Source organism: Tursiops truncatus, chromosome 4 (assembly GCF_011762595.2).
Source record: "Tursiops truncatus isolate mTurTru1 chromosome 4, mTurTru1.mat.Y, whole genome shotgun sequence".
Classification (NCBI taxonomy): domain Eukaryota; kingdom Metazoa; phylum Chordata; class Mammalia; order Artiodactyla; family Delphinidae; genus Tursiops; species Tursiops truncatus.
Window position 1 is genome coordinate 98560520 of NC_047037.1, and position 15734 is coordinate 98576253.

The 15734-nt window shown below is 36.0% G+C and overlaps 1 protein-coding gene across 1 annotated transcript in view; it reads right to left on the reverse strand.

Moving 5' to 3' along the window:
• Positions 1 to 4554: 4554 nt before the first annotated feature.
• The window catches only part of EPHA6 (EPH receptor A6), an 868762-nt gene continuing 857582 nt past the window's right edge, over positions 4555 to 15734 (reverse strand). Inside the window, exons 17-18 of the mRNA XM_019922241.2 lie at positions 5688 to 5837; positions 4555 to 4669 (exon numbers count right to left, since the gene is read on the reverse strand). Of these exons, the coding sequence (XP_019777800.1) occupies positions 4555 to 4669; positions 5688 to 5837 (265 nt within the window). The remainder of the gene's footprint in view (positions 4670 to 5687; positions 5838 to 15734) is intronic.

The following is a 15734-nucleotide window of genomic DNA, read 5'->3' on the forward strand; positions in this document are numbered from 1 at the left end:
ACTTATCTTTTTAAGGGAATAGTAAGAGAAAGATGGGGTATTTATTCTTCTGGAATATAAGATTTTTCTTTTCCTTTATTTCATCTAGTAATAAATGTGCTCTGGTCATGAGTAATCATCTCTTTCCTTTATTAAATATATCATGTTTGAAAGAATTTTATGCAACCATTTCAGCTGTATACTCATTATTACATTTACTAAGGCCAGTGAATTGGCTTGGGCAAGAGATTACCCCAGAATCGTTTTTGAAAAATGGCTGATGTTTTCTAACTGGAAGTACCTTTGAGGTAGTGAGCCTACACCTGAACTGAAAAGTATGCCACTGGACAATAGAAGTATGTGACTCCTGAGGAGAATCAGCTGTTAACAAGAGAGATTCTCTTAGAGAATCCAGCAAGTGTGCTCCCTTCTGCCAGAGGAAGTGTGGAGTGTTCTATGGAAAATTTGAGGTCCAACATATTTCTTTCCATAGGACAAGGTTTTTTTTTTTTTTTTTTATACAAGGTTTTATTTCACACTGGACAAGGTTTTATTTATTCAATGTATTTTTGTTCTGTGGAAAGAACTAACCTTTAGTGACATGGCAATCACAGCAAACATAGCAAATAGGCTCTAACCTCTAAGTTTTAAGCTTAAGAGTTACTTGAACGTAAGGACACTACAGTCAAACTCATCTTTGCCATAAAATTTTATGCATGTAGGAGACATCTTATAGATATTTGTTAAAATGAACTAAAGTTTACACTACCTTTATTGAACATTATTATAAAAAATTGAAAATCTGTTGAAAATGTTGATCATAAAAACCAAAAGCTGGATGACTTCAGTGCCCAGTGCTCTAATGGAAGAATACCATCAATTTGACACAGTGTGCTCCTCTACCTTTTGGAGTCTTCATATAAAAAGCACTAAAATATTTTTGGATCGAAAGTTAATATAAGTCTTTGATACTTAATGGAATTTGAACTTGGAAAAGTTAAGTTGATGATACTAAAAGAAGTGATTATATCTTCTTCTAATCTCTTTGTTATATAAAGACATGTACGACAACTGTGAGTTGATAACAGTTTTTGATTCATAAAATATTTATTTCTTTTAAATTAATAACACATTTCCCTAGCTAAAGCAGTAGGAAAGGATCATCTTCATCCATTTTGAAATTACTTTCCAAAGCACTTAATTTCCAGTTAACGAAAAGCCAGAATTCATACCCTCTGTATGTGTAAATGCTCCCATTTATGTGGTAGGACCCAAAATACCTAGTATTAGTGAACATTTTGAGATAAGAAATTTAACTGACTGCTTTACAGAGTAGAAATTTGGAGGGAAAGACATAAAAATGGCTTTTTAAGAAAATTGTGGTTGGGGATAGGTAATGTAATTCATTCTTCACCACGTCTTCCGAAGACCTCCTTTAAAGACTGCTTTTCAAGGATTAAATTTGGATTTGTTTTCCATGCATGGGCTGAGTTGGGCCTTAAAGCTGTGGCTGGAAAATTTTTTTTTTCAGGTATTTAGTTGGATAGATTTTAAAGAGTAATACAGAGTGAAATAAATCCTTCTTGATTATGGCATGCATAACTTATTTATCAAGTTATAACTCAGTGCAAAAGTGCTGTAATTCTTGATTTTTGTTAAACCAAGAGCTTTGCAACTTCTGATGGCTTTTTTAGTGTAATGATTTACATACCTAATCTCTCTTCTTGATTGTACATTGTTTTTACATTTTTTCCCAGTTATGTCTTATATATACTATGAGATAATGAGTTGACTATAGGCTGGAAACTGACCACGTAAAAAATTTTAAAAAATGGTTCCTTCAGCTGTCTGATTTTCAAAATCTAAAAAGCCCCTCAGTAGTATAGACTAGGAAATTTAAAATAAAGCAGGTACATGACTATATATGCATATTTTAGTTATTAAAGATTATTTTTGGAGGCTTGTGATTTATGGAAGTTACTCATTTTCTTTCTATCATTACGTTCTATGTTATGAATATTAAACAGCTTTAATTACTGAATATGTGCACTAGTAAATCTCAAACTATTTCATGTAAAATTTTCAAATCGTGATTGGTAGGCAGTAAAGAAATAGATATACTTATTTTTTAATGTTTCTGTTTAATCTTGCATACCTTGTTCTGACCATGATGAGGTTCAAATTTACACTAAAGATTATCATGCTTACAGTAGCAAAAAATATAAATGTAATATAAATGTAAATTTTAAAGAGGATTGGGGGTAAGAGACAAAGTGAAAAGGCAGTTTTATAATACTACAGAAAGATGTTTGGGAAGGAAAAAAAACTATGAATTAACCAGATATAGAATAGGATCGTTGGATTTTTGAAGAAAAAAATTCTTAACAGAGAATTTAAATCTTGCAAGCACTGAATGCCCATCTCATAGAAGTTTAAATACTTTATAGAATTTATTTCATCAAAGTATACAGATGTTGCTGACAGAGTCCTATGGAAGACCATAATTATTCTATTCCTTATTTTCTAAATATGTTTTTGTTGTATTATAAAAATAAATATATATGATTAATAAATTTAATCTGCTTTACATCTGTTCTTATTTAATATATATTTGAAGATAGGTAAATATGGAAATTTTATATTTCCTCTAAATGCATCCAGATTTGTGTAAATGTAACAAGCAAACTGCAGACAGTCTGTGAGTGATGCATGACCATGCAGGTGATGGCTGGAAAATGTTGCTAGCTATTTCTGACACACCTACTTAAAAAGTGATGGATTTCCCACTTTTTTCTTTTTTATTGTACTTTAAGGAATACTTTAAAGACTCTTCCTTCTAGCTCTCTCTGTTTCTTTTGAAATGAGAAAATTTTAGCTGTGGGAGGCAAAAATCAGAAGATAAATCAACAAAAGAAAATATGTGGAAGGGTCTAGTCTAATGGGACAATCAAAAAATCTTAAAATAGGAAAAAAAAAATCAAGACTCCTTTTATAGCAAGAAAACTACTATCACCAAAAAATGTAATTTAGGTAGGAATTTGAGGATGTGGGTAGGGTACCTTTATCTGCGAGATCAAATAAAACTTCATTTTTATATGAAATCAGCATCTTCAGACAACCTGCTCTTTTTTTTCTCTTAAGACATTCTCACTACTCTTCCACCTAGCACAGCAGTTATTTTTATAGTTTCACAGGGAACAGCTGATTTTATAATTGAATTTGTTCATACGACATTACTGTTTTGATAAGCTGACTCAGCTTAATTCAATGAAAAGTATATTTGCCTGTTTTTGCAGCCTCCAGAAGATTATGGCAACAACACACCTTAGCTGTGTTTACATTTTTATGTTACTGTATCAAGGACTCGGGTTACACACAATTCATATACGCTCATGTGCTAGATCCGTTTATACCCTCTTTGGTGTACGCAGCGGCATACTTGTCTCTTGGAAGGTTTGGAAAACAGCTCAGCATGTTCGTGTAACTTATTTTTACAAACAAAACATAAAAATTCTTAAACTTGCAAAATGTACCAATATTAGACAGTTCGATGTGTTTATTTTCTTGGGCCACCATGTAACTATCATAAAATTCTGTTTAAATTAAAATCTTGTTACGTTTAATCTAAGGCTATAATCATAGATCTTTTATTCAAAGCAATTCTGCTGAGAATAATTTTCTTAATGCTTTGATAATTACTCTTGCAAACTTGTGAAGATGAACCAAGGAAACAGTCATGGATTATTCCATGCTTCACTCTGTTTATAGCCTTTAGAGCAATGGAATCACTCTTGGTCTTTCCAGGGGTGATCTTCATAACACAGTAGAGAAATATACTATAGTTAGTAAAAAATTAGAGGGGAAAGCCTGCCTCTAAACTACCACCTACTACGAAATATGTAGGACACTATAAAGTTAATTTTAAAAAATGACAAACCAAGACTTAAGAAGTTTTAAAAGCACAGTATGTTTCTCCCTCACCCTCCCTGATAACTTCCTTCTCACCCCAGTCACACTTGACAAGAATTCACTACATGAAATCATTGGTCTTTTCTGCAAATAATTCTAACAACGTCAGGCTTCGACAGGTAAAGTATTGTAGGATAGAGTTAACGATATGACCCACAGAGTTGAATATAATTATCTAAAAAATAAATATTCATGTCAGTTTGGAAGCTACTCGATCACAAAACATGAAAGCAAGGTCAACTCTTTTTTTTTAATCTACCATCAAACTCTAAATACATCATTAACCCCAAATTCCTTTGGGTTAAGTCCTTGAACAGTTCCGAAATACAATTATACAAAGTTACACATCCATGCTGAGTTATTTACCATTGTGTAATGATAATCTGCAGTGGGCCAGGGTTTTATTTGCAGGTTATTCAGAGAGGAGCTATGATGAGTGATTTTTAAGTCCAGGTTGGAAGCATAAACAAAGGGTGTGTTCTCGTAGTCTGACAGGAGACTGCAGTTTGTGAAGTGATGTTTGGAGAATCAGAAGAGAGGGTAGTAGAGAGGATATCTTTCATTTTAGAAATGCTGAGGCACAAAACACAGGTGCTTGTAGTACTTTCATACATGAAATCCCTTCTCCTGTATGTGCATCATGTGTAAACGTAAAGTCTGTATACTGCTGACTATTCGTCTCTGGTGTCCAATGAGTATGACTCCAATTCTTCTAATATCACTGTGAGAGATTGAGAGGGAGGGAGAGAGAGAGAGAGAGAGAGAGAGAGAGAGAGAGAGAGAGAATATGAACATTTAGATCTGGTAAGTATGACAGAGAGGAAATGAATATTTAGATATGGTAAATGTGCCCCATGTCAGATTTGCCAAAAATTGTATACCTGGTAAAATGAGAGTTTAAGCAGAGATATAAATGAACAACAGGAGTTTGTTACCTTTTTCTTTACCCTGGTGCCAGAGAAGGCGTCAGGTCAACCTCAGATTTAAGGGTACAAAGAATTCAGGTACCGATGTAATGTTCAGATATTTCATAAGCCCAAGGGTTTTATGTAATTGTATAAATTTTCAACAGTATTAGCAAAATAGCATGTAGGATAGAAAGTATAATGTGGACTCCATTTTAATTGTCATGGTCTTTCAATAATCTGAAAAAATGCCATTATATTATGTTGAACAGTATGAAATTACCATTACTATTTTACAACAATGGCAATTTAATATGGCTTCACCTACTAGTTTTAGTATCTTTCTTTTAAGCACATGTTGAGCATTTTCACTGCACCCATGAAAGGATAGCATTTGAGAAAGTGGAAAAATGCTGGACCATTGTAACATAGAGAAAAAGCTCTGAGATAACATAATATTGTATTATTACAATTATTACATTTGATGAAAGTAATAGGAATTGATTTAGTATACATGAGTCAAAACTAATTTGCAAAGGTAAAACTATGTTGATGTAAAGTCTATGATGTGAACAAGAGTAATATGCATTTTAGAAAGCATTTAAAATTTTAAATAGTTTTTTGAATTAAATATATTCTTTCAAAGGAAAATAGTTAAAAGTGCAATGTCCAACTTTCACTAGAATGATCGACAGAAATGGTGAGGAAAGATGTGGAAACACCATCCTAGTATTAGGGAAGGTAGTTTAACCATGGTGTTCTTGATATAGTATTTGAATTTATAATCTCCTGAGTGGAGCATCTAAATATAGTAATAAACATAGCACCACTTACTCAATGCTCATTCTTGAAATGAGGTCAAAAGTTGTAAACCCTGCTGCCATGAAGTTATTCTTATATTGCCCCATCTTTATAGAATCTAGCCAGTCACCGACCGTCACAAACAAAGGATATTCGGGAACTTCACCAGGAGAGTCTGGCATTCTACGAGGAAAAAACAAACAAACAAGCATGGAGACCATTTAAAAGCCGGATAAAGCAAAAAATACCCAACTTTATTTTTACATGTTACAGTATTCTTACATCAAATGTTTTCATCCTCCATAGAACACTAGAGATTTAAAATTTTTCCATCATATTCAAATCAGCCACTTATACCTGGTCAGTTTCACTTGTCAGTTTCTTTTGTCTTTTCCTGCTTTTTGCCACTACTAGGTCTTATACTTGATGTATCTTGAGAAAACCCACATCTTGCTAACTTCTGTTTACTTTTTTCTCTTGCATGAAATTCTGTTTTCAAATTTGAGGAATACCCCCAAAGAAAGTAACTAGCCACAGGCTATTCACTCATACGCTTTCTGACCTGCCACTGAATCTATGCCCTTTGGCCTTTTTCACATTTAAAAAAAAAAATTCTATTTATTTTTGGCTCCATTGGGTCTTCATTGCTGCGTGCAGGCTTTCTCTAGTTGTGGCGAGCGGGGGCTGCTCTTCGTTGCAGTGCATGGGCTTCTCATTGTGGTGGCTTCTCTTGTTGAGAAGCACAGGCTCTAGGTGGGCGGGCTTCAGTAATTGCAGCAAGAGAGCTCTAGAGCGCAGGCTCAGTAGTCGTGGCGCACAGGCTTAGTTGCTTTGCAGCATGTGGGATCTTCCTGGACCAGGTATCGAACCCATGTCCCCTGCATTGGCAGGCAGATTCTTAACCACTGTGCCACCAGGGAAGTCCCCTTTTTCACATTTGCTATGATAACCCCTTCTTTTTTTTGTGGTGAATTCATTGATCAAGTCTCCATTTATCTGTCCTCAAACATTCAACAAGAATTTATTATTTATTAAAAAGTAATTTCTGCTGTCATAGAGCTCAACTGCATGAATAAGATTTACATACATCCAAGTATAGGGTAATACAGCCCAAAGCACAGATATTAATAAAGCACAAAACTAGAGCAAAATCAATGCAAGCTTGGGTTAACAAGAAAAAGGAATCTGTCATTGATGGATCTTAAAGTAAGTGATACAGAAATTTGTATTTCTGTTCCTAAGATCTGATGCACAAGGGCATTCCAGTTAGAGATATTTTTGTAGTTTTAATATAAAAATAATATAAGGGTATTATTTTGAAAAGGTTAGTGAATGTGTGAATACATAGATATAGATACATATAGGTATATCACCAGGACTCGGGTCTTTAGGAGCACAAAAGCCAGAGATGTACATAATACATGGGGATACAAGTTGTACACTGTATGACTCCTGAAAACCCTGAAAGATGCCCCTTGGAATTATTTAGGACAAAGTCCCTACTAAAGACCTAAAATTCATTTCTTTGGTTTTTCTTTGATTCTACATTGACTTCTACTTTTCTAAACTGAATTCTAGTTGAAGGTGGACAGGGGGGTGAAGAAGGATGACAGGGAAATCCAGGGATTATTGCTCTTTCTATATAATTGAAAGTTGCATAAACTAAATGCATGTATCTTGTGATTATACTGTAGTCCATATGGAGTCTGGTTACTCTTCACAGTGACTTGTGTTCTTTTTACCACTACTCAATTCTGTTACCATATTTCCTATTTTGGAGGCTGTAAAGCCACATTTTATTTTCCTGTACTAAAAACTGCAATGCTATTTGATTATGGGCTATTTCATTCTAATTAATATCAGAATGATTCATGATTTGACCCTAAACAAAGTTTAGTTATGTTAAAGGTTGAAAAGCTATCATGGCATCTACAAATAAACACTTTAACGGTTGCTATATTTCTTAGTTTCCTAGAGTTGTTTATATTAATAAGAATTATCAAATAAATAAAAGTTCATATATCAATAAAAACAATAAAGTTCTCCATGGCAAACAGAGTTAAACAGGGTTTTTAATTGTGGCGTTTTTTAGAGCCTTCACTATCCTAATGTGCCGTGTGAATACCTAAGAGGATTCAAAATAGCTTCTGCACTATTTTCCTAAATTATCTGACCAGTTTCCTACAGAACATACTTCAGGAAATAGTGCTGTAGTAAGTTCACTGACCAAGTTTAAATATCAAAATGCCCAGGGAATCCTTATTGCTTATTAACAGAAATAAAACAATATACGTTAGGAAGCTGAATGTCCTATTTCAAAACACTGTGGCTCTCATGTCTTTTAATTACTCGTCTGAGAAATCTGTTGAAACTGAACCAAACTAAAAGGATGTGTTTAGGTGACTTTCCCTTCATACTCCTATGCCATTCTTGATGCACAGACATAGTCAAATGACTTCCACTTCTCTCTCCTGAGATAATGCTAGAATAACTCTTGAGATTTCACAATTCATATAACTGGTGAGTGAAAATGTAATTTGCTAATTTTATGTCCTTAGTATAGAAAGGTCATGGAAGGACATTCTGTATACTAAATGACTTAAATGGCCTATTTCTCTGTTGAAAAGCATCCACTATTTGCTCCTAGAATGTTTCAATACTATAATTCCCTTTCTCTCCATACATCTTTAGTAACCTAGTTACACTTTGGCCTTTATGCGACCGCACTGACGGTTGATTTAGGAAGGTCAGCGTTCCCTCATTGTTCACAGCCACTGTGCAATAACTTTTCTTTCACCTTATAATGAAGTTGAAAAATGCTGCTATTTTCTGGCTTTGAGGGTTGGGTGCCATCACCCTCACATGAATTCTCTGGAATATTACCTAATAAACAATAGGCGCCCTTTCTTATCAACCATGTGCAATGATAAATTCAGTCTGCTATTTGCTGAGCATGTAGAAATTTCTGCTATTTGGTGACTAGTGGGAGCTTCCCACCTGAGAAATGTCTTTACAGCAAAACCTCACAGAAAAAAGTACATATTGTAGAACAGAAGGTCAAAGGTCTACTACCTTCCTCAGAAAAATGAGGAGGCGGTAGAATTAGGAAATTGTTCCAGGTATAAATTATGGTCAATTAAGATTAGGAAAAGGGCTGCAGTATAGCTAGAATAGGTAATAGTATAGTTTAAGGTGCAATAAACACATACTCTCAATATATCTAAATATGTGAAAATGAATAGCACTGATAGAGCCAAGAAGTCTTGATTCTGATGAGCGCTTTGAGTTCATAATAGTATTAGTATTTTAATTTAGAAAGTTCTTAGGTTACCAGTAGGTATTAAAACTGCCATTAAAAAGCAGGAAGGTTTTTATCCTCAAAAGTTTTCCATATTTTATAATCATCATGTAAATATAAAAGTAAGAGACCTATTAAAAATGATTCAAGAAAAGTTATACTTTGAGAAACACTATTCTTAGGTAGGATCTTGTTTTATTTTATTTTTTTAATTTTTATTTATTTATTTTTGGATCTTTTTTTTAAACATCTTTATTGGAGTATAATTGCTTTACAGTGGTGTGTTAGTTTCTGCTTTATAACAAAGTGAATCAATTATACATATACATATGTTCCCATATCTCTTCCCTCTTGTGTCTCCCTCCCTCCCACCCTCCCTATCCCACCCCTCTAGGTAGTCACAAAGCACCAAGCTAATCTCCCTGTGCTATGCGGCTGCTTCCCACTAGCTATCTATTTTACGTTTGGTAGTGTATATATGTCCATGCCACTCTCTCACTTTGTCACAGCTTACCCTTCCCCTCCCCATATCCTCAAGTCCATTCTCAAAGGAGGCAAGAATATACAGTGGAGGAAAAGACAGCCTCTTCAATAAGTGGTGCTGGGAAAACTGGACAGGTACATGTAAAAGTATGAGATTAGGTCACTCCCTAACACCATAAACAAAAATAAACTCAAAATGGATTAAAGATCTAAATGTAAGGCCAGAAACTATCAAACTCTTAGAGGAAAACATAGGCAGAACACTCTATGACATAAATCACAGCAAGATCCTTTTTGACCCACCTCCTAGAGAAATGGAAATAAAAACAAAAATAAACAAATGGGACCTAATGAAACTTCAAAGCTTTTGCACAGCAAAGGAAACCATCAACAAGACCAAAAGACAACCCTCAGAATGGGAGAAAATATTTGCAAATGAAGCAACTGACAAAGGATTCATCTCCAAAATTTACAAGCAGCTCATGCAGCTCAATAACAAAAAAACAAACAACCCAATCCAAAAATGGGCAGAAGACCTAGATAGACATTTCTCCAAAGAATATATACAGATTGCCAACAAACACATGAAAGGATGCTCAACATCATTAATCATTAGAGAAATGCAAATCAAAACTACAATGAGATACCATCTCACACTGGTCAGAATGGCCATCATCAAAAAATCTAGAAACAATAAATGCTGGAGAGGGTGTGGAGAAAAGGGAACACTCCTGTACTGTTGGTGGGAATGTAAATTGATACAGCCACTATGGAGAACAGTATGGAGGTTCCTTAAAAAACTAAAAATAGAATTACCATATGGATCTTGTTTTAATATGAAACTATCACACGCTTAAAGGCTTTTCTCCCCTTACCACTCTAACATAACTTTTTCCTAGCTCTTACATTTATATATGGTTAGCAGAACTGTACAGATAGGGTCCATTCTATTCTGTATTGCCTTTATTTCACATACTGAGGAATATTTTCTATATGTCAGTGGTCTTCATAACTAATATTCAAGTGAGTGTATAGTATTCTGTAGGTTGATGCTTAATAATTTGTTAATTCCCTGAGTCAGACTCTTAAATTGCTAGCAACCTTATTAAATTTATTACAGATGATTATATAATCATAGAACATGTATCTTTATGCTTCAGTTGAATTACTTCCTTGGGAAAAATCCATAAGACAGAAGAATTTTGTTTTTAAAGAGTAAGTTAAAACTCCCTGATGGCAGGAATCATATCTCATATATCTTTCTGTTTTCTGTAGGCCTTACCACAATGCTGAAAGTATTAAAGGAATTCATTAAATAAGTGATAATTTAGATTTGAATATTCTCTACAGAAAAGTTTGGTCTGTGACATAATGGTTGATTCATGATGAATAATCTACTTTCATTTAACTCATTAAATGGAAGAATAAGAGCTTATTGCTGTAACGGTCAACCTATTAATGAATATGCTGTTGATTTAGTTTATTCCTCACATTGCAAAAATGTTTGCTTATGTATCTTGATAGGTTTCAGAGTGGAGGAAGAGGCAGTTACAGGTGAGTGAGGCAGCACAGGGTTAAGGGACCTAGAACCACAACAGCAACATTTATCTTATTCAATATCACTGTTTTTACATGAGTTTCTCGTCTCATGACTAAGGGACTATACTTCACACTATTTACTACACAAACTACCTACCTAACCTTTGAAGGAAGCATTTATCTAATCAGATTAAAAAATAAAACATTGCCCTCCCTATAATTAGGCCTAATCGTCAAATTGAACACAAGTTAATGAAACAATTTTGATATTCCTTTAAAATTTTAAAGTGAAATTTTGCACAAGATGTTCTAAAATTCTAAGGGCATAGAACCATGCCATAAATCTTGTGACTATTTCATGCTTGTGGGCAATATCTCTCTCTCTTTTTTTTTTTTTTCCCGTACGCGGGCCTCTCACTGTTGTGGCCTCTCCCATTGAGGAACACAGGCTCCGGACGCGCAGGATCAGCGGCCATGGCTCATGGGCCGAGCCGCGCATGTGGGATCTTCCCAGACCGGGGCACGAACCCGTGTCCCCTGCATCATCAGGCGGACTCTCAACCACGGCGCCACCAGGGGAGCCCGGCAATATCTCTTTGTTCCAAACAATCTGACGCTCCTCAGTGCTAAATTGGGAGCGTGAGTTATTTTTTGTCAGCCTCTTATTTTCAGTAAGTCTTCAGGTTTTTTATTGACATGATTATTTAATTCTCATAATAAGCCTGATAATTGGTAAAAAGTATGAAGGAGTGATATTCAAAGCAAATTTAAAAATTATAGATGTGTTTAAACATTAGGAAGGATAGATACAGGGTAGGAATAATACTGTTTAAGTATTTCCTACATTCTGAGTAGAGTTCTTAGCACATGGTCACTATAGTCAGAGTAACAGATCACTGAACCTCAGGAAAGCCTATTTTATGTGGGTAAATAATACAGGGACAGAAATAGATTTCATATCACACGCCAACTACAATTCATTGCCAGTAGTTATCAAAATGTGGTCTTAAAAAGATACAGAGGCAGCATGTGGGCTCAGTGAGAAGGAGTGCTGTGATGGTTAGTAATGTCGGCCATAACAAGGAAAAGAAGCAAAGCATACATTTGCCAACACTGGAAAAATTCAAACTACAAAAATGCTTGAGGACGTAAATGTGAAACTATGTTGCTGCCATAGTTTCCTCATTTCTTTATTTTGTTGTAGTTACTACTTTCTTTTTTCAAGTAATGTTCTTCAAGTGGCCGAGCATTGTAGGAGAAAGTTGGGGGAATATACAGATTATGTGTTTGCTTATTCCCATGAATGAGGGCATACTCATTTTCTACATCCTTGTATTTGCTTAGCAGAACATAAAATAACAGGCTGTGCTCTGCTACAAATTCTTTTTGGAATTTTAATATACTCCATTGATGAAGTCTGATAAGTCCAGAGAAAATCTATCTGGAGATGTAAAAACGTTATCCTCTTTTCCTATAATCATAAACAGTGCAGTGGTTGTATACTGTGTAGTGGAAAGAACAAGGACTTTGCAGTTGGTGGACCTCATTCAAATTCCTGATCTAGTAATTACTTGCTGTGTACCCCTGGGAAATTTAGCCTCTTTGAGTCTCTGTTTCCTTACATGAGGGATGGAGATAATAACAGTGAGGATTACATGACATGACAGATAAAAGTGCCTAGTACAATAACTGGCACATAGTAGGCTCTCAACAAATAGCAGTAATAGTTATTGTTGATAATGATTAATAGAACTTGTATCAATATTAGTACTGGTATTAACATTAGTGATAGTATATTGTGGCAACAGTTCATGTGAATAGAATTTAGATTTTCTAACGGGTAGAAGTTTCACACTTCCTGTTTAATACTTAATATTCTGTCTTCCTTCCGCAAAGCTTTGCTTATCACTCGATTACAACACTAGTTTTGGCCAGCCAGTTATTTCTCTGTCAGGAAAAAAACCATTAAAACTGTTAGTTACAAAAATTAAGCAGAACAAGTTGTCCATGACTTCGTTTATAGAGATAACCTATTTAGTAAGTGATGATTACGGACAGCCTAGGCAGCACTTAGCAACATGTTTTCAAAATGAATAGAAACATTTCTAACAAACTGTTGAAAGTTATTGCCCTCAGGAGACAGCATTGCAGGTGCTTTATTAATTGGATGGAGGGAGGTAGTACCATTTAGTCTTATAATGTTTACTTGCAGTTCTCCAAAGCAGATGATACTGGTTTGAGCTTTTCCTTACCTTCATGATTCACATATTACCAGAAGCCAAGTGCTTGAAAAGTTCAACAGTTGATTTATATGTACTAAGGAGAGTGGTGGTTCCAGTTCCTAAGAGCTAAAATATTATAAGATCCTTAATTATGGCCTAGCAGGTAGTGAGAATATTCCTATGTGCCTTGACCTGGGTGGAATATGATTTCTGTCATGGACTGGTCCATCTGGTCAATTGTTGCCTGTTTCTGAACGCTACCTTTTAGCTGATGTTTTCGAGGAGCCCATAATCTATAAAATTCTTATCAGTGACATGCTGGGCATCTGGAGCAGGATTGGGAGAAAGAATTATTCTCCTATTACACTGCAGCGCTGTCCAAAAGGCACTGTCCAGCTGATTTCAGCCTAGTGCACTCAGTAGGCTACGGTGTATGGAAGAAACAGGGGTGGGTGTTAAGAGGTTGGAGGATGAGTGTATAGGACGATGTAGGTAGGGTGGGGAAGGTAGGCCTGGGTGAAGGGACAGCCATATAGTCATCAATCTACTTCGTGCTATTAAACTACCGGGCCCCAGATGTGACTCTGGATTCCATGGCAATATGCTTGCCTCTGGGTTGGTCCTGAGGGTCAGGGAAAGGGAGAAGAGGTGTTTCAAAGGGTGTGGCCAGGCAACGCTCCTGATGTCGTTCTCCATGTAGCCTTGGTCTCAAGCTGGGCCCTTTTTCCAGGGGCTGTGACAGCTACAGATATTTCTTTGAAAGGGGGTTATAAGGCATCATTGTACTGTAAATGAAAATGAAGGTAGTTTGAAATTCATGCATGAAAGGATGACTGCCTATATTACTAAGGTACTTTCTCAAATTATTTTTTTTACAGTCAATTGGATTTAAGGTTGTACTTATATCATTACATTCACTTATATATCCATATGCTTTCTTGAGTAGCAGAGAAAGCAAGAAGGTTGGGGACTTCACAGAGCTCTGAATACTCCCATGGGAGTGTGTCAGGCACAAGAATGTCAGCATTATTTGGAGTGGTTGTTCTAAATAATAAAAGCCTTCTCTGACCAACAATTTTTTTTTCTACTGGGTATTCTGTCCTTTGAAAGAAAAATTACAGATATAAGGTCTATGAAATTTCCAATATGCTGGTATAAAATGATGAAGCTGTGGGTTTCTCAGCTTTCCTCTCCCCTCTTTGTCACCTTAATTTCTTCCCCTCTTACTACTCTGTCAAGAGAATGGATAAAACCTTCTCAGGTGAATTCTTGAGAAAAAAAGCAATTAGAGTGGAATAAAAACCATAGGGACCTAGGGGGTGAGAGAGTTATGTCAGTATAGGAGTGTGAGAGAACTTTGGGAGTTTGGGGATATTAGAGAAAAGGAGCGTACAGGAGAGTTTAATAAGAACTGCTGTGAATTATACTCTTAGACTCCTTTACCTGCTTGAGAGATACATGGGAGGAAAGACTGCAATTCTATACCCCATCATGTTTCCTTAGTCCAACATCACTCTGGGACAAGTGACTGGGCTTTGGAATTTGGGGGCTGGAGTGGCAATGTCACAGTTTTGTAAGCATAAAACAAACCAGGCATTCTGTAGCTAACATTGCCATCCTTCAATCTACCACATCTCTTCTCCCTAAACGGTCTCAGTGCTCTGGGATCAGGGTAGGTGGGTGGCATTGGGGGTGAGGGGGTGGACAAGGGAAACCCACTCAGGCTGCTTTGAAAACAAGAATACTGATAAAGGTTCAGGCACGATACCCTTAGAACTCTGGTTCTTTTTGTTTCCCAAACAAAAGTATATTAAGGGTAGCACATATATCTTTGTCAGAAACAAGGATAGCAAATCAGTCACAAAAACTTCAATTTGGTCCCCCAGAGATTAGACCTTTTTTTTTTAAGTTTTTTTTTTTAATGTGGACCATTTTTAAGGTCTTTACTGAATTTGTTACAATATTGCTTCTGTTTTATGTTTTGGTTTTTTGGCCACGAGGCATGTGGGATCTTAGCTCCCCAACCAGGGATAAAACCCACACCCCCTGCATTGGAAGGCGAAGTCTTTAACCACTGGACCGCCAGGGAAGTCCCAGAGATCAGACTTTAGAATTGAATCAAACTGCCAACTTTATATAAAGCCCAACTCCTGGCCCACGTGTGGAAGCACCATCGCGGAGCCTGCCTTTCTCTGGCCTGTCCACTGGATTATTGCCCACCCAGTTAAAGCATAACTTCTGGCCCTCAGTCACCAGCCCTCATACTGACTTTACCTCTGGTTCATTTGGACTTTTTGATATTTTCTCATCTTAAATTCTTTATCATTATTTTCCAAATACGAGGAAGATTCATTATCTTGAAAAAGCAGGGAAGAAATTGTTTTACCTGCTTTTCTTCAAAAAGAAGGCTCTTACCTGCCTGCGTCTACAGCCATAGAACAGTCAGAGAGCTCTGTTGACGGGCACTGGCTGTGGAGTCCGTTGACCCTAAACCACAAGAGGTCCAGATTAAATGATTTCAGACTCACTCCATGATCC